The following is an 18168-nucleotide window of genomic DNA, read 5'->3' as shown; positions in this document are numbered from 1 at the left end:
GGGGGGGGGGAAGGACCCTGTTTGTGGGTGAGAGGGCAGGACCCTGTATGTGGTGGGGGGCCAGGACCAGGACCCTGTGGGGGGGGCCAGGACCCTGTATGTGGGTGGGGGGGCCCAGGACCCTGTATGTGGGTGGGGGGGCCCAGGACCCTGTGAGGGTTGGGGGGGCAGGACCCTGTGGGGGTTGGGGGGGGCCAGGACCCTGTGGGGGTTGGGGGGGGCAGGACCCTGTGGGGGGTCCCAGGACCCTGTGGGGGGGGGGGGGGGGGAGGAAGGACCCTGTGTGTGGTGGGGGGCCAGGACCAGGACCCTGTGGGGGGGCCCAGGACCCTGTATGTGCAGCACAGTCATCAGCAGCCAAAAAACAGGAACTGGGTGATCAGAAAATATTTTATTTCAAAACTAACTGTACAACATAAAAGCTCCAGAGCTCTACAAACAGCTGCACCCACATCTATACACATGTAATTTGTTGCTGTTATTGTTTACAGCCCAATTTCCAGCCCAGGAGCCTATGTTTGACTAAGATTTGGGGTCAGGAGGACGTCCCAAAGCACTGGACACTCAAAAGATCCACACCCTGTTTAATTCTACCCAATTGTACTCTCTCTGCGCACAGTTAAACATTGGGTACAAAGGGCGCTATAGAAGTGTAATTTGTTGTAATTTGTTGTAAACATGCAGTTAATGTGTGATAGCTCATGGGTGGCTTCCAGGGCGGTCTGGCTCACATTACATTTTTTTAAAAATCAGGGATGTGGTAGGAAGGAGAGGAAGAGAGAGTTAACTTTATCTTGGAATGCAAACTTTACATGCGAAAGAATGTGATATCCTTTTTTGGGGGGAAAAAAATTGGAAAACTGGAAAAAAATGATTTTATTGGAATGGACTATATGATAGTCTGTATGAAACAATGTGCATCTTTCTTGTTTGGGAGGATATCTGGATGTGTTTCACACACAGCTGATGGGAAGAGAGGGAGAAAGGTGGAGGGACTCTGGGATTGAGTTGCTGTGAGTTTCAATTTTCAAATGACTTATAAAATCTTAAAAGTTGATCAACTGGGAGATAGGGAATCAGTGGAGCCAAGCAATGAGCTGGTGCAAGGGGAGGACATGGGCTGCAGAATGCTGTTTGGCCTGCAGGGAGGAGCTGGGAGTTGGAATAATGGAACCTGATCCTTATCACTGCTAATATTCTGATTAAATATTTCTGGTTGGTCCTATTTTCCTCTACTACTTGATTGTCACGTAGAAAACTATAAATGACATTGGAACATTGTTCAACTGCAAAACAGTCAAATAAAACAGAAGAAAGTAATGTAAGAAGCTACGGTGAGAAAGCTGGTGCTGGTTTAATATATAAATACTGGATATGTTAGTGTTGCGCACCCACTGGGACACATGTCTCTGCAGAACCTGGTAAACTGAAAGTCATACTGACTCGGTTTGGGATCTCTATTGTGCTCTAATCTAATTTTCACTGAATGCATCGCAAGATGCCATGTAAACATAGATATTCCATCCAGAGTTCATAGCCTGACACAGGAGAGTGGGTGTCCCCGGCCTGCAGAGTGCATGTCCATTCTCTTATTACACACAAAAATAAAATTAACAGCTGATGAGAATTCTGACTAACTATTCCTTTGAGAAGCCTGCAGAGTTGTATCAGCCACGAGGCACAGTGTTAGAGCAGGGATATTGGTGCTATGTTGATTATAAAGCACATTGTTCCTGCAGCTACTCCATGTTTTTATTAAGGGTCAACAAAAGAGACAACAATGTATCGTGTCCCATTGACAGTTGGAAGACCCTCATGGTAATGAGTTAGACGTCCGGGATGCAGAATGGCCCAGCCTTTGCGAGGAGCCAGAACAGAACAGTTGTACCTGATAAACCTGCAGCCGCCTCCCTGCAAGAGAAAGAGAAAGTCCTCAGTGATAGCATCAAATCTTCGGGTGTAAAAGAACAGAGGCTAAACATAAAAGGGTTGCAGAATTTAAGCCCAAATGTCATTGTCTTGTGGATCTTTGAGTGTAAACGTTTATTCATGACTAGGTCTCATTCCTGCTCAAGGCATAGAAACTCAGTCAGCAGTGGAGGAATAGACAGTCAGTGTTGAAGCAGTGGCCAATCCCCAGCACAAGTTGTACAGAATATTGGTCATGCTTCGTGTCACTTACAGTCACAATCCGCCGTCTCTAATCAACCTTTCCTCCCAAAGTTCTACCAGACTCACTCACCAGGTTTACTTGTTATATCCTCTCCTGTACTCTGTCAGCACAGGATGTACTTGAACAATGAAAAGTAGGAAAAACATTTAACATGAAACATTCAACATGAAGAGAAATAACATTGGTATTAATATACTGGGGAATAGGGCAGCCCCCTCCCCAACAGACAGGCACAGACTGACACACCCAGACATACACACACAATTAGACACATACCAGACAGCAAGAAAGTTCAGCATGGACCAGTGATAGTGTCTGATGACATTACTATGTCTCAGCACTTTTTGCAGGGTCAGATATTGGTTACATGCAGGAGAGAAAGAGGATGGTTCCTGAGATTACTGTACTCACTTTGGAAATGTAGATGAGCAGCACCCCAAGGAGATGAGAGCAGCTGCCCAGGTGGACTAGACTAACTCTCAGTCTCCCCTCATCCTCCCCATTACAAAAATCTTGCAAGTTTCTCCCATTTCCCTTCTCTGAAGTGATAATGCCCTGCAATCCAGCAACATCCCACTGTATCTCCCACCACTTGCACTGTGGCTGTGCATACTCACACCCACATATCAATGGGAAAGCACACATTGCACTAATTACTTAGGAATAACTCTTCTCTCTGGAAATATTTGTTCTTAAAATGGAAAAGGACAAAACACACAGTCAGACAGACAGAGACAGTCTGATAGACATTGTCAAGCAGAGGACAGACTGAGGTGTTTTGAGATGACATCTGAAAGACACAAGTTAATTTCATAAGTGTTTGCTGTTGTATCCAACTAGAATATTATCCGACAAACATTAACATTGCAACCCACATTGAGCTATCTCTGGCCTATAGCTGGGCCAAGCGGGCAATGAAAAGGCTGATCTGATCTAGTGTGGAGTCTGTTTCCTAAATGACCTAAATATTCAATCACACATTTACCAGTGAAATACAGTACAAAGCCAGGCATAATTCTTTCTGACAAATGACAGACAAAATGATTATTAGAAATAATAGACTAAGAAAAGCAAAACTAGCAACTCTATTGTGATAACACATGAAAGAGCTCAGGTCTTAGCACCCAGGATCTGACTACACAAAACCTGGAAACCTAGTAAACTGAATTATGGACACAATTTCCTCATGACACATTATTGTTGAAACATCAACCCTTACTCTGTGCAAACTGTTGTCAATGGGAACACACCACACCATGCAGTCACTGAACAAGGAATATTTTGCCAACCCTATCCAGCTCACCTCAAACATCCTTCAATCAAACATTCCAAAAGTCCGGGAGCAACAACAACAAATTGCATTGATATAGCGGCTTTCACATCAGGAGGACATCCCAAGGAATTGGACAGGAATAAATAGACTTGTGAAAATCCTTCAGAGGTTCGGGTGGGGAAACTGTCCTCTGGCAACGGGAGCCATGCACAAGTTCATGCTGCTGTTTGCTGTGCACAGCCAGAATTTATTCACCGAGCAAACCAAACCTGCCACCTCATACACAGACATCCTAAAGAACCGCACGCCCAACTCACCTGGTAGTCATTTCCAACACTGTTGAGTGCAATGTTTAGAGTAAAGGTAGATGCGTCATGATGTGGCCTTAAGGATGGCTGCTCATCAGGTCTATACCTAACTACAAAGGCCAGATCAAAGAGCGCCTGCAAGAGACAAAAGCGGCGTGAAGCGACACATGCAGCATTCAGAAACAGTCTCCAAGGAGCAGCTCGGCCTGTCCTGTCCTGTCAGCCTCTCTGGCCATAACACTGCCTCCACCTCATCTTCTTCCTCAGCAAACCACTTGGACCTGAATACTCTCCTGTGCTACTACCAACACCACAGCCCGAGGCATGTCTCTCAGCACTGCCAAAGTCTCTCTCCTCCTGCTGTAGCTAAACCAGACACTATTGGGTTTTACCTCATAATCAATTCCTGCCCTGTTTAGAGCTATGTTTACAGTGAAGGTGGAGGCATCGTGGTGCGGCTCAAGCAAGGGCTGCTCATCAGGCTTGTATCTCACTACAAAGTTGAGAAAGGAGTAGGCCTGAGGCAGACCGACGGGCAACATGGAAGAAATAAAAGCAGCGTTAGCAAAACAGATCACAGTTTACAATTATTTCAGAACATCTATTTGATAAACATTTTGAGAATCTTACTTTAGATCGTGCTGCCTTTCCTATTGTGATTATCCACTGTGGGCCAGGTGGGCGGTGGGGGGTGGGGGAATAGAATTGAGTTCATCCCTCTGTGGCTGTCTTGGTTCAGGTGGGTCCACAGTGCTACAGGGCACTGCCAATGACAGACCAGGCAACCTGGCTCATCAGCAGGACTTGAAGGGGCAGGGATTTTTCCCAATCGACTCTTGTTATTCCTACAAGTCAAAGCCCTAATGGGTAGGGTGGTCCTGACTGCGCAAACAGACAGTGCTTTCAATGGCAACCTATCCATTTTTAGTTGATTAGATACCAGCAGTTACCCCAACACCTACTCTAGGATATTCAAACCATGGCTCTTGCCAATCTGCTCTTAATACTCTCAGGAATTAGATGAGAAGAGTGCATCCTTCCAGGCAGAGAGTGGGCGTTCTATTCCAGATACAGGGACATTTCCAAGTGTAGGTGGCATACATATATGGAATTCTGTCTGGTTTGAATAGTCTTAAGCATAGCAAGTTTCTGCGTGTGTCAGACACCAGACTGATCACGGTGATGGATTTCCGTGTGTGTCAGACATCCGGCTGATCACAGTGACGGATTTCTGCTTGTATCAAACACCTGGCTGATCACAGTGATGGGTTTCACACAAGGCTGGGACAACTGTTCCTGTTTATGTGCGGTGCAAGGTCTCTCAGAGCAAACTGGAATTTACCTTCAAATGGCCACAGCACAGCCCTGACTCATCAACAGGTGCTGTTTCTCAGTGGAGAGCATTGAAACGGCAAAGCGCAGTCTATCACTGGTAATAGTAGCAATACTGTTGATTACTCAGTAATTACCGACCAGCCATGAGGGTGACTTCCTCCCTCTCAACTGGTTCTCGGTCACCATCGAAGATGGATCTCTTGTTCAGCCTGGCTGTAACTCCAGACCGCTGATGGACAGAGAGCGGATGCCCTCTGCTGCTTGTCACACCTCACTGCTGCTGTGTGAGATGCTGAGGAGAATGTTACTGTACAAAGAGCAAGGTCACCTTGGTGTAGTAGCCCGGATAGATCTTCTCGGTCAACGTAGCCACGTATTCCTGGAGGAATTTCTGCCATTCTTTCTCGAACCCAATCTGATTCATGTGGATGTCAATGGTGGGCACGTTTTCGTATCCGCCCTGAATCCTCGCGTCCTGGCAACAGACAAACAACTCAATCAGATGGTACAGGGGAGGCCAGAGCCAGGGTAATGTGGATACTGAGCGCGCTGTCTATCCTGGCTCTCTCACCCGATTGCCTCCACTCGACCACTGTCCAAAATGCTCCATCTCCTCGACGATATCGTCGCAAGCCCGTTCGGAGAAAATCGGGAACCAGTAAACATCTGGGCATGGCTGCAAGAGAATACAACAGTCTCAGCCACACACACACACAGCGCAGATACACATACACCCACACACAAACACACAGCCACACACACACATAGGCAAACGCACTCATAGCCACACACACATAGCCAGACGCACACACATAGCCACACACACTACTCAGCCTAACCCGCAATTGACACAGCCACTCTTTACCTCCTCCAGGATCTTCTTTTTCACCACTGAGCTCCAGTTTGTGTGAATGTATTTCTCCTCCCAGTCCTGCAGGTCAGCATAAAAACACCATATTACCCAACACCTGTCTCCACAGCCTACACAACTATCACTGCTACTGACCTGGGAGTGTGGAAGGACAGTGTAGAGGGAGCGTTATTCTGTCTGTAACACACGCTGTCGCTGACTTTGGATTGCTGGATAATCTTTGCTTATACAACCAGCTTTCAGTGAGTTGAGATACGTTACAAAGTACCAGTTGGAAGCAGAGGTCATTCATTACCTGTGGGTTTTCAAAGATCTGCCACAAATCGTTGTGCAGGTGACTGGTCTGGTAATTGGTGGTGGAAAGAATGCGACCGAACTCATGTCTGTTTGTGACATACATGAAAATACCCTGGAGAGAAGGAAATCAGTTAGAATCTACAGTGATTCCTGTAGCTCAGTGGTTAGAGCACGTCTCGCAAGCGAGAGGACCTGGGTTCGATTCCCGGGCAAGGCAAAACGGTAGGAAGGTTTCCTTACACCACACGCCTCTGTTTACCTAGCAGTACATAAGAACCTGATTGTTGTTGATCGTCGGATTGTTTTTCTGTCAGTAATAATCACTTTGAAAATTATATTTAAAAAATAATAATTTGGTCATTCAATCTGCGACTGTTTGTGGGACATTGCTGTGCGCAATTGGCTGCTGCGTTTCGCCCACAAATATTCACTTTACAGTCAATTCACTTTACAGTGTTTTCTGTGAAGCGCTTTGAGATGGATCGAAGATGTGATAAGGCGCTGCATCAAATGCAAGGATTATTATCATTATTCATACAGGCACGAGCACACACACCATAGACAGTCTAGTACAGTGTGCAGGATGTCACTCGGGAGCTGCCCATCTCACCTTGTTCCTGAGATTGTAGCAGAAAGCCATGTCCACGTCCAGCCGGCCTGCGTGGAACAGATCTTTCTCGCTCAGATGGGAGCGCAGCAGGTATCCGTGGATCAAGTACACGCTGGAGATGTACGGAACATTCCAGACCCCGCTGCGGAGGAGAACCATAACTTCAGCGAGCAGCAGCAATCAACCACAACATTACGCTTCCACTTCCACATGAAACAAAAAGCTTGAAGCGGTACACAGAATCCGGTTTGTTAGAGACCTGAAGCGAGGCAACGACAACAAATTACATTTGTATGGCGTTTAACACACAGTGTTATACTGAGGGGCTAGAACCGGTTTCCCCTGTAACTTGCGATGGAAATCCCAAATTATTGTCAAAATAAAACGGATGAACTGAAAATAAATACATTTAAAATTTGATTAATATCCCGTGTTCTCCCGGGGTCCCTTTTACCCCAGTTGCTGAATCCCTGGAGCAGATACTCTCACCTTGTTCCATCTCGCCCCCCCCCCCACTCCCTCCACACACACTAATGTACAGCCCTAATAGCTGGGAACAAGACAGGTCCGACTATGGCTCTGAGCATAAGAGGGGTGAAAGATCACTCACCTTCTCCTGCCTTGAACAATATCCACATAATCCTCGGAGCGAGCGTAATAGTTATCTGCGCTCAAGGCGCCCCAGAAGTTAGACCACAGCTTTCTGTGCCGGCTGACCAGGGGAGCCAGGACAGGCCTACAGAAGAAGAAACGTGGGGAACATCATTATCCTGTGATAATAATCCTTGCATTTGATAAAGTGCCTTATCACATCTTTGAGATGTCTCAAAGAGCTTCACAGACTATACTGTCAAGTGAATTGGCTGTATATTTTGTGGGCACACACAGCAGCGTCCCACAAAGAGTCGTGGACTGAGTGACCAAATTATTTTTTATTTATTTTGAAGGGATTACAACCAGGTTCCTACTTACTGCCAGGCAAACAGAGGTGGGTGGAGTAAGGAAACGTGCCCAACGTTTCGCCCCGTCCCGGACTCAAAGCCACATCCTCTCGTTTGCGAGGCAAGTGCTCTAACACAGCTGACATCTGTTGTCCGCCATCAAAGTCCCCTTCAGTCTGATCCCAATGCTCACTCCCCAACATGTAACCACTGACCTGTTTTGCTGGATCAGGATTTTCAGGCTCTCGGGATTTGGCAGCACCACCTCAATATCAAGACTCAGATAATAATCGCACGTCACGTCCTGCCGGCACAGGTCACTGCAAGCAGACACAGCGGTTCATTGGTACCTCAGCAACTGCAAGACAGTGCATAGAGTGACAGCACACACACACACACACACAGACACAGATGTGCACACACACACACGCACAGATACACACAGACAAACACTCATCGACACAAACATCATGCAGTTTCACTCACTCTGGCACAGACGCTCTCTCTCCCGCTCTGTTACTCACATGCCCATGTTCCGCCCCTCTGCATTGCTGAGCTTCTCCTCTGCTCCCACCAGTTTTACCATTTGGTATTTGTCTCCATGTTGCTCCATGAATTGCTGCACAAGCTTCTCATGATGAGCTTCCTGCACACAGAACACAGTGTGAGAGGAGGAGCAATATCATTAGAATAGGCGTCTCCACAGCCCTTGTACATGGTACGCAATCAGCCTGCCCAGAGCAACCTCCCTCTGGATTCACCCTGAATACCCTGTATAACGACTCCATCTTAGCCCTCAGCCACTTGTAAAACAGCGTTAGAGAGAGAGTAACGATGAACGTTACTCTGACTGGAAGGACGTTTATTAGATCTTTGATTTATCAACGTTGCAAAATGTCCCGGGTGAAGCAACAAGAATAAGTTTCTAATGATGGATCTTCTTTCCTCTCTTCCCATGAGCTTCTCGACGTCCTGCAAAACAAATGAACAGAGGAGTGAGGAGCAGCGAGGCCGGCACTCACTGTGTTGTGGATAAACACTCGCAGACACTCTTTCGGGTAGTCCAAATTCACCAAACGCTCAACAAATTCAGATGTGAAAGGAGTCCCCTGCTCGATGAAGATTCCGATCAGGACTACAGGGTACTTGCTCTCCTGTGTTCAACAGAAAGCACAAACACATGTGGTAGTAAGTAACAACAACAACAACAAATTACATTTGTATAGCGCCTTTCATGTCAGGAGGACGTCCCAAACAGCTGTAGGAATGCTCTATACCGTGTGATACAGGCACTGTGATGTCTTTCCGACGTGAAGGGCACTAGACAAGTATAATTTATTTTTGTAAATTACAGGATTCACAAAAGGATTTGGAACCAGCGAGTCACAGGTGTGTGGTGGCTGGAACTCGGCACAGACCCCAAAGTCACACGTTGGCGTCTGAGGCAAGGTCCATGCGATGGATGTGCTTCTCACCTTCAGTCCTGCCAAACTGATCGTATCTTCGTCACACACGGTGCAGCCTGTTTCGAAGGTCCACACCTTCGGGATGTAGTTTCCCAGATAGTTTAGTTGCAGCTTCAAAATAAAAATATCAATGTCAACGTCAGGTTTGGTTTCAGAGGTAGGGTTGTGTGATCTCTGTTACGCAGACTCTATGTGGAGATTAACAAAACGCCATCTGCTTACCTTTGTGGGCCCGTTCCCGTGAACAATCACCGGCAGAGTGTCGTAGGCCACGTTCCTCGCCCTCACCCGTCCGTCCTCAAATTTCAGAACCACTTCATCTGTCAATCACAGGAGATACAAGCGGCTGTGTTAGAAACTCACAGAGCCAGTGAGCTCAGCAGACAGCAGCCAGGGAGAGGGGGCAAACTAAGTGAGAACGAAATGTGGAGCAGAGGAGATTTATAGAGAGTAATTTCTCCTGGGTGCAATGTCTGGAACTAATGAAGGAAGCGATTGGCATAGGTTCAATTTCTTTATTGCTGCATTTAAACTATGCCAAGCGTCAAAGCCACATTGTGTTTGAGGTTTAATTGCTGTGTTGTATAACACAACGATGATAATGTTCTGGAGAGCATCCAGCCCCATTTGCCCAGCCCCACTTACCCAGAGCACCGTTCAAATTCTGGAATATCCGACACCGGTGATCGAGGGTGATATTCAGCTTCTCCTGGGAACAGGGAAAGAGGAAATAAGAATGTAATGTGTGAAAATTAAGGTCCGTGAACACTCTGTCAATACAGAGCGAGTGATGTAGTTCGTGGACTGACCCAATCACATAACAACCTGAGCTCAGGATCGCTGCTTCTCTGCTCCTGTCTCTTCCTTTTTCTACAGCAGCTGCTATTCCAACAACAACAACAACTTGCATTTACGGTATTTAGCGCCCTTCACGCAGGATAGCGTCCCAGATTGCTTATTCCCTCCCCGCCCAACTCCTCCTTCCTGTACTTGATGAGCTCTGTACTCCAATCCCATTCCTTGCTCTCTCCCCATCGTGTCTGTGCTGGTGCTCGCTCCCCCATTGAATCAAATTAGGAATGAGCTTCTAGAACATCGGTGTTTTCACAGAAACTCTTAATGGTGCGGGTTCTTTCATTCCCACCCTCTCTCCCTCTCCTCACCTTCTTCTCTGAGTCCAGGAAGATTTTTGTGTAGAAAAGCTGGTCGTCATCATCGTCCTGCAGGCTCCAGGGCTCTATCATCTGGTAAACATTGTCCGCGAAGCCGATAAACCCTGAACATCCCAACAATGGAAGTGTTAAAATCACTTTCCGTCAATCAAACTGATAAGGTGATGGGGTACACACAGGGGATAGGGTACACACAGGGGATGGGGTACACACTCGGGCAATGGGGTACACACACATAAACAGAGAGGGAGCTGATGTTTCAGATACAGTATGTGGTATACTGTTGCAGACAGCATGACTGTGTAAAGAGCTAACACCCACCTCCAGAGTTCAGGAAGCGTTTGCCAATGCGCACGTGTGGATACTGGGCCTCCAACTGCCGGTTAGGCCAGGCAAACGCTTCAGCCGCAAAGACAACGCGATGCCGGGATTGCTGAAACTTCTTCAGTAGCTCCTCGGGGCCGGAGGCGAATATCACATCGTAGCTGGAGAAGTAAGGAGGAGAAAATAATAATAATCCTTGCATTTGATACAGCGCCTTATCACGTCTTCGAAACGTTGGGGACAAAACGCGCCAGTCAATTGCGCACAGCTGTGCCTACAAGCAGTCATGGATTGAGTGACCAATTTATCATTATTATTTTTTATAAGGAATTATTAGCCCCGGAAAAGCGATCCACCAATTGACTAACAACCGGGTTCCTTACTTACTACCGTAAACAGGCGTGTGGAATAAGGAAACTTGCCCAACGTTTCGCCCTGCAGGGAATCGAACCCAGGTCTCTTGCTTGCGAGGCAAGTGCTCTAACCACTGAGCTACAGGACTCCACCTGAGGACAGGCAGCAACACAGCCCCTGGTATCAGTGCACGTACCTCACCCCAACCCAACAACACACAAACCATCCCTCTGTCTGGTCACTGGAGGCTGAAAATAACAATAATCTGATACAGTGTCTATAAAGCGACACAGCCCAAAGGTCTTCACTGCTAATTGCTGTCAACAGTGACTATTTGTGTTGGAAACGCAGCAACCAATTTGCACGCTGCAAGGTCCCCACACCTCCGAGAAGTAAATTACCAACTTATTTGAGGGACTGTTGGCCAGGACACCAGAAGAAATTCCCTTCTCGTTTTCCTGTAGCACAATGGGAATTTTAACGTCCACCTGAACAGTCAGACGGGAATTTAGTTTAATGGCACATGGCTTCTCTGATAGTACATTGCTCCTCCCAGTAACAAGTACTTCAGTGGAATGTCTGCCTAGACTGAGCTTGTCGGCTATCTGCACTTAACCTTCTGACCCAGAGGCACATTGCTACCAACTGAGCCAAAATAACACAGGATAATAATAGTAGTAATAATCCTTGCATTTGATATAGCGCCTTATCACATCTTCGAGACGTCTCAAACACTTCACAGAACATACTGTATATTTTGTGGGCGAAACGCGGCAGCCAATTGACACAGCAGTGTCTCACAAACAGTTGTGGATTGAATGATCAAATTATTATTATTTTTTGAAGGGATTATTCCCCCATCCCCCCCAAAAGCAATCCGTCAATTGATTAACAACCGGGTCCCTAGGTAAACAGAGGCGTGTGGAGTAAGAAAACTTGCCCAATGTTTCTCCCTGCCCGAGAATCTAACCCAAGGTCCTGTCACTTGCGAGACGAATGCTCTAACACTAAGCTACAGGAGTCCACTAAGATGACACAAGAAGCTTAAAATGATTTCATCACTGAGCTTTGCCAATACCTATCAACAAACAGAATGACCAGATCTTCTCTTGCGGCATACGGTTTCAGAGCAGGCTTGAGAATCCGGACTTTCTGCCCTCCGCCCACCGTTCTCTTCACATCACCGCCCTTCCACTCCTCACCCAGACCGAACACCTGGCACAACACAACACAACGGCATTAGTGTGTCCTTTACGCCACTCCGGCTGATCTGTAAAAGCGGAACATTTACTCGGTCACCGTGCTACAAATTTCATCCCAAGGCAGGAATTACCATCAATAATTGAGCCAATGTTTGGTGAATAGAGAACATCGATGTGTCAGCCTCGCATCCTGTTCTCAACCCTCAGAAACTCCCTCAGGTGCCCCACAGCCTCCCAGCCCCACCCCCAGCCCCCATCTCTCCTGATTGACTCCTCCTGTTTACAGCTCACAAGGAATCAAGCTCACACACTGGCATCACCTTAATTGTGTAATTGAAGAATTTTGCAGATCTGAAGAATCGCTTGAATCCATCTGTCTCCTCCGTGGCCACCGTGACAACCAAGAGATTCTCTGCAACAAACAACAGCAACAAATTATATTTACACAGCGCTTTTCATGGCAGGAGGACATCCCGAGGCGCTGTACAGTCAGGAGACAAACAGTGCCGAGGAGACAGAGATCAGTTTATAATAATAATAATCCTTGCATTTGGTCTAGTGCCTTATCAGGTCTGCGAGATGAAACGTTTATGCTAAACTGCGAGAGTTTAGTATAACTTACCTATAAATACACAATTACTTGCACCCATCTGGGTTTCCCTTTGAAACCCTGTGAGATATTTTGATGTTATCGACACTACATTAATATTATTATAAGGATTGTTATTATAATACACTGAATGTGCGACCAACACTCTGGAACCTTGGGCTCTTGGAAAGAGAGATACTCGTCAGGCAACATAACATCAACTACAACAAATTATGTTTGTAAAGCCGCTTTTACACAAGGAGGATGTCCCAGGCAGAGCCAGCACAGCTCCTCACAGCACCTCATTCACAGATTGCTGCTGAGGTCAAATTCCTGAGCTCAGAGAAGCTGTTTGGACTTGCATGTTTTCAGCAAGATGTTATACAATAATATTTGAGGATGGAATGAATGATGAAAGACTGGATAATTGAAGCACAGACTGGATAAAAGAACTTTTAGCACAACCTATTGTGGACTCTCTCTCTCTCGGGTGCAGATCACCTCGGCAGCTGTTGCTCACTGAGCTGTGCTGGTGAAAGAAGAGCCAGTGTTTCCACCATTGGCGGGCGGGCCTTCAGCCTCTCTGCCCCCACCCTCTGGAACTCCATCCCTCAGTCCCACTACCTCTCTCTCTCCCTTGCCCCTTCAAGACTCATCTCAAGACCCTCCGCTTCGACTGTGCCTTCAGTCACCCTCCTACCCCTACCCTCCTGGCCCTCCACTCTTCTTGATCTCAAACCCCAGCTTGAGTGCGGATCCCTAACTGTCCAGTACCTTGGGAAGTCCTCCTGACACAAAAAGCGTTGTGTAAATGTAATTTGTCGCTGCTGTTGTTGTTTGCCTCAAATATCATATTAAGAGCACAAAATACCCCGGCAGCTGCACACTGGATTCGACATGTCTGTGCACTAACTAATGCTGATTTTTAGACTCTGCTCAGTAACGTGTCAAGTTAGTTTTTGCCAGATTCTCAACAATCCTTACATTTGATATAATGTCTCATCCCATCATCAAGACATCTCAGAATTATTGTAAAGTGGAGATAGTAACCGTGTATTTTGTGGGTGAATGCAGTTTAGTGCCTCATCCAAAAGATGTGTATGGAGAATAATAATAATATTCCTTACATTTGATACAGCGCATTATCATGTCTTTGAGACGTCTCAAAGCGCTTCACAGAATATATTTCAAAGTGAATTTGACCATATTTTGTGGGCACAATGGGGCAGCCAATTGCACACAGCAGTGTCCCACAAACAGTCATGGATTGTGTGACCAATTTTTCTTGGAAGGAATTAATACCTCCGGTAAAGTGATCCGCTAATTGACTAACAACCAGGTTCCTACTTATTGTTTGGTAAACAGAAGCGTGTGGAGTAAGGACACTTTCCCAAACGTTTTGCCTTGCCGGGAATCGAACCCAGGGCTCTCGCATGCGAGGCGAGTGCTCCAACCACAGAGCTACAGGACTCCAGACATCTCAAAGTAAATCAAGATGTATGAAAGTCAGACAGCCCAAATAAGGCTGTTGTATCACATGCACAAATTATTATTATTGATAATAAAAAATGGTTAAAGATGAACAGTCGGTGAATATAAGTATCATGTGTTATATGATATATACAGTCTTAAAAAATATACAGTCAATTCACTTTACAGTGTATTCTGCGAAGTGCATTGAGACGCCTCGAAGACATGATAAGGCGCTAAATCAAATGCAAGATTATTATTATTATTATTGTTATTGTGTCGTGAAGTCCTGTAGCTCAGTGGTTAGAGCACTCGCTTTGCAAGTGAGAGACCTGGGTTCAGTTCCAGGCAGAGGGCGAAACCTCGGGCAAGTTTCCTTACTCCACACAGAGCCTAATAATAATCCCTCCAAAACCAAAAACAATAATAAATTGGTCATTTTCAATCCACGACTGTTTGTGGGACATTGCTGTGCACAATTGGCTGCCGCGTTCGCCCACAAATATACAGTCAATTCACTTTACAGTATATTCTGTGAAGCGCTTTGGGACGTCCTCCCGACGTGAAAAGCGCAATATCAAATGCAAGGATTATTATTATTATTATTATTATATCAAATGCAAGATTATTATTATTATATTATTATTATACAGAGGGGCAATGCGGGCAGTTATTCTTTTATTGCAACAACCCACTTCATTCCAGAGCGTTTCTCACAAGCGGGGGAACATCTCCGGGGAGGGAATTTCACAGCGCTTCGCTTTTCCCTAAGGAAGGCAGACAGGATTGGGAGGAACGACCACTGGGAAGCAGCCCAGTGATGGGGAGCGGCTCAGACCTCCCCTCCCCCTTCCCAATCCACGTCAGCACACAGTTGCCCACGACTCACTCGCAAATCCCAACCTGGAAACGTGGAGCAGCGACTCAACCAAAAGCCAAGTCACTGCAACTGACTAAGTCACTTCCCAATTCTTTCCTGTGCACTAAACTTTCTCCCCCTGTTCTCGCTGTGGCTTTGCGATGGGGTTATTCCCTCGCAGCTAAACTTTCCCCATCTCCCCCCCCCCCCCCCCCCACCCCCAGATGGTGGGTCTCCCAGTGCTTTGCTCCCAGACATCCATCCCCACTCCGCACCCCCTCTCCTCCTCCTCCTCCTCCAGTGCAGTGCAGTGCAAGTGCTGCGCTCACCTTTCAGCGGAGGCTTCTCCTGAGCGTCTGAGCTCCCGGTGCTGAGCAAAGAAGGGAGATTCAGGGCTACCAGCAGGAGACAGGCAGTCCGGATGCACTCCATGTCTAAACCCGTGGCTTCCCTTCGCTCTGCCTGTGAGAGTGCGCCCAGATGTGCAGAGATCCCTCCCTTCCTGGCTGATTGGCAGCAGCAGCAGCAGCTCCGAGCAGAGAGGCACCAACATCTGGCAAACTTCCCCTCCTTTGTCTGTGCGCGTTGGAATTAATGTGAATGCAGTGTCGGACAGGATTATTAATTCATTTTCGTTGCGAAATGATAGTACCTTAATTCCAGCTGTGCCCTCCTGTCCCATGAACTCCCTTCCCCTGGCACCTGGACACAGCTGGATGGCATTCCTGGGCACTATATTGGCACTGCGCTGCGCTGCGCTGCACTGCCAGCAGCCATGGGAATCTTACAGCGAGCGTAAGAAGAAAACTTGTATTTTGCACAGCACCAATACATCAAAACAACTCAAAGTGCTTCACAGGAATTGCAGCCAGATGTCTGACACAAATGCGGAAACCCATCACCGTGCTTAAGAGTCTCCAAACCCAGATGAGATTTCCATGCATCCCCCCCCTACACGTCGAAATTCCAGAGATAGATGTTGGAATGAAATGCTAACCTAATTCCGGAAAGTATTAGGCGCATGTCGGCAAGAGCCAAGGCTTAGGAACCATAGAGTGTGCATTGGGGTCACTACTGGATTCTAACTGCATAGCTTGCCGTTGATCTTGCTGCCCAACAAGCTTCCCCACTGCTTTCCAGCTATGAGCACGCTACTCATTAGGGCTTTGGCTCCAGGGTTAACAGGAGCTGAATGGGATGACTGTGTCCTCAGTCATAAGCAATCACAATGGCAACGTGAATTAATCTGCAGTTTTGCTGCTACGACACTCCCTTTGCTCTGTGAATTGTTTCTTGAGATCTTTTAAAGTCCAACTGAAAATCAGGCAGCAAGAGGCTCAGTTTAACATTTCATATGAAAGATAGTGTCTGACAAGGCAGCACTTTCTAACGCAGTGCTGCAATGTTGATCGAGAAGTAGGGTTTAAAATCCTTACTTCTGACCCTGAAGTGAGAGTGCTGCCAATCTAACTGGGCCGACACACAAATTACCAACAACAACTTGAATTTATATAGTGCCCCTCACACAGGGCAGCGTCCCAGAGCACTCGAGTGGCGATGCACGACTCCGACCCGCGGGGAGGTGACCATAGGCACGGTCGATGAGGAAGCTCTTCAGGCGTGACATAAAGATGTAAAATGTAAGCACTATGCTGGGTCCAAATCCCTGACTGCCCAGCGCCCTGAGATATCCTCCCATCATGAAAGGCAAATATAATTTGCTGTTGTGCTGGTGACACCTCTATTCCAGTTGTAAAGATCAGCTTTTCGTGTATTCAGGGTCTGACTGTATGGGCTGTAACAGTGGAGGGGGTTTATTGCCTCGTCTCTGGCTGGAGTCGCTGTGGTATGAGAGGAGTGTTAGTCTTGAGAGACGGCGCTGAGGCACAGAGCTGCTGCTGCTCTTCAACACAGTGGGTTTTGGGGGTGGGTGGAGGTGTGAGGGGGGGTGAGGGGGGTGTGGGGGCAGAATATAAACCCCAGTCGCACTGGATCATTTTATGGATGGCAATTTAACCAGTTCAAGAATACTTGGCAAATTTCACCCTGTTACTGACAGTTCAGATTCCCAGATGAGCTTCAGGTGTTCCTGGTTTCGGGTATAAATATCCCAGGGATGTATGCAAGGAGCGGAGTCCTGTAGCTCAGCGGTTAGAGCACTCGCTTTGTAAGCGAGAGACCTGGGTTCAATCCCCGGCAGGTCAGGGTGTAACCTCGGGCAAGTTTCCTTACTCCACACAGAGCCTAATAATAATCCCTCCAAAAAAACCAAAACAATAATAAATCGGTCATTCTCAATCTACGACTGTTTGTGGGACATCGCTGTGCGCGATCGGCCGCCGCGTTCGCCCACAAATATACAGTCCATTCACTTGACAGTGTGTTCCGTGAAAAGCGCTTTGGGACGTCTCGAAGACGTGAAAAGCGCTATATGAAATGCGAGGATTACTGTTATTGTTATTATTATTATGCATTGGCTCGGCTGTGCCTGGGAGGAGGGAGCTGAGCAATGCCTGACTGACTGCCTGAGCTCATGCCAACACACACACACAACATACATACACACACACACACACACATGTGCTGCCCACACTGAGGGTTACCGTCTGTGTCGCAAAACCCACCAGGAAGTCCATCAGGAGGGCAGTTTGCATCGCGACAGTTTCTGGTAAATTTCACCGACGGCAGAGAATCCAACAGACGGCAGGTCTTGTGAGTGTGAGAGGAGCAATAGAGAGAGAGAGAGAGAGGGTATAAATATATATATATATAGAGAGAGAGAGAGAGGAAGTGTGTGTGTGATAGAGAGAAAGATAAACAGTGTGTGTGAGAGAGAGAGAGAGAAAGAAAATATAGTGTAATAGAGAGAGAGAAAATATAGTGTAATAGAGAGAGAGAAACTATAGTGTAATAGAGAGAGAGAA

The 18168-nt window shown here is 46.9% G+C and overlaps 1 protein-coding gene and 1 non-coding gene across 3 annotated transcripts; one reads left to right on the top strand and one right to left on the bottom strand.

Annotated features, from left to right (window-relative positions):
* Positions 1-372: 372 nt before the first annotated feature.
* On the bottom strand, positions 373-15726 carry LOC121850705 (procollagen-lysine,2-oxoglutarate 5-dioxygenase 1-like). Of its 2 annotated transcripts, none has more exons than XM_042343519.1 (19): positions 15574-15726; positions 12647-12738; positions 12203-12339; positions 10768-10931; positions 10438-10550; positions 9920-9983; positions 9497-9594; positions 9284-9385; positions 8831-8962; positions 8333-8454; positions 8024-8128; positions 7478-7603; positions 6868-7009; positions 6256-6369; positions 5955-6020; positions 5661-5765; positions 5418-5564; positions 4147-4272; positions 373-1911 (listed from the first exon to the last, which is right to left on the bottom strand). In XM_042343519.1, exons 1-19 carry the CDS (start codon positions 15674-15676, stop codon positions 1756-1758), a joined length of 2214 nt encoding a protein of 737 aa, XP_042199453.1. In that variant the 5' UTR covers positions 15677-15726; the 3' UTR covers positions 373-1755. The 2 variants fall into 2 exon arrangements, with proteins under 2 accessions (XP_042199453.1, XP_042199452.1); XM_042343518.1 differs by lacking the exon at positions 4147-4272 and adding an exon at positions 3764-3889.
* Positions 15727-17377: 1651 nt separating this feature from the next.
* On the top strand, positions 17378-17449 carry trnat-ugu. Its single transcript has one exon. It is a non-coding gene; the product is annotated as a tRNA-Thr (tRNA).
* Positions 17450-18168: the final 719 nt, after the last annotated feature.

This window comes from Callorhinchus milii, unplaced genomic scaffold (assembly GCF_018977255.1).
Source record: "Callorhinchus milii isolate IMCB2004 unplaced genomic scaffold, IMCB_Cmil_1.0 Scaffold24, whole genome shotgun sequence".
In the NCBI taxonomy this organism is placed as follows: domain Eukaryota; kingdom Metazoa; phylum Chordata; class Chondrichthyes; order Chimaeriformes; family Callorhinchidae; genus Callorhinchus; species Callorhinchus milii.
This window is presented reverse-complemented; position numbering and strand designations above follow the sequence as displayed.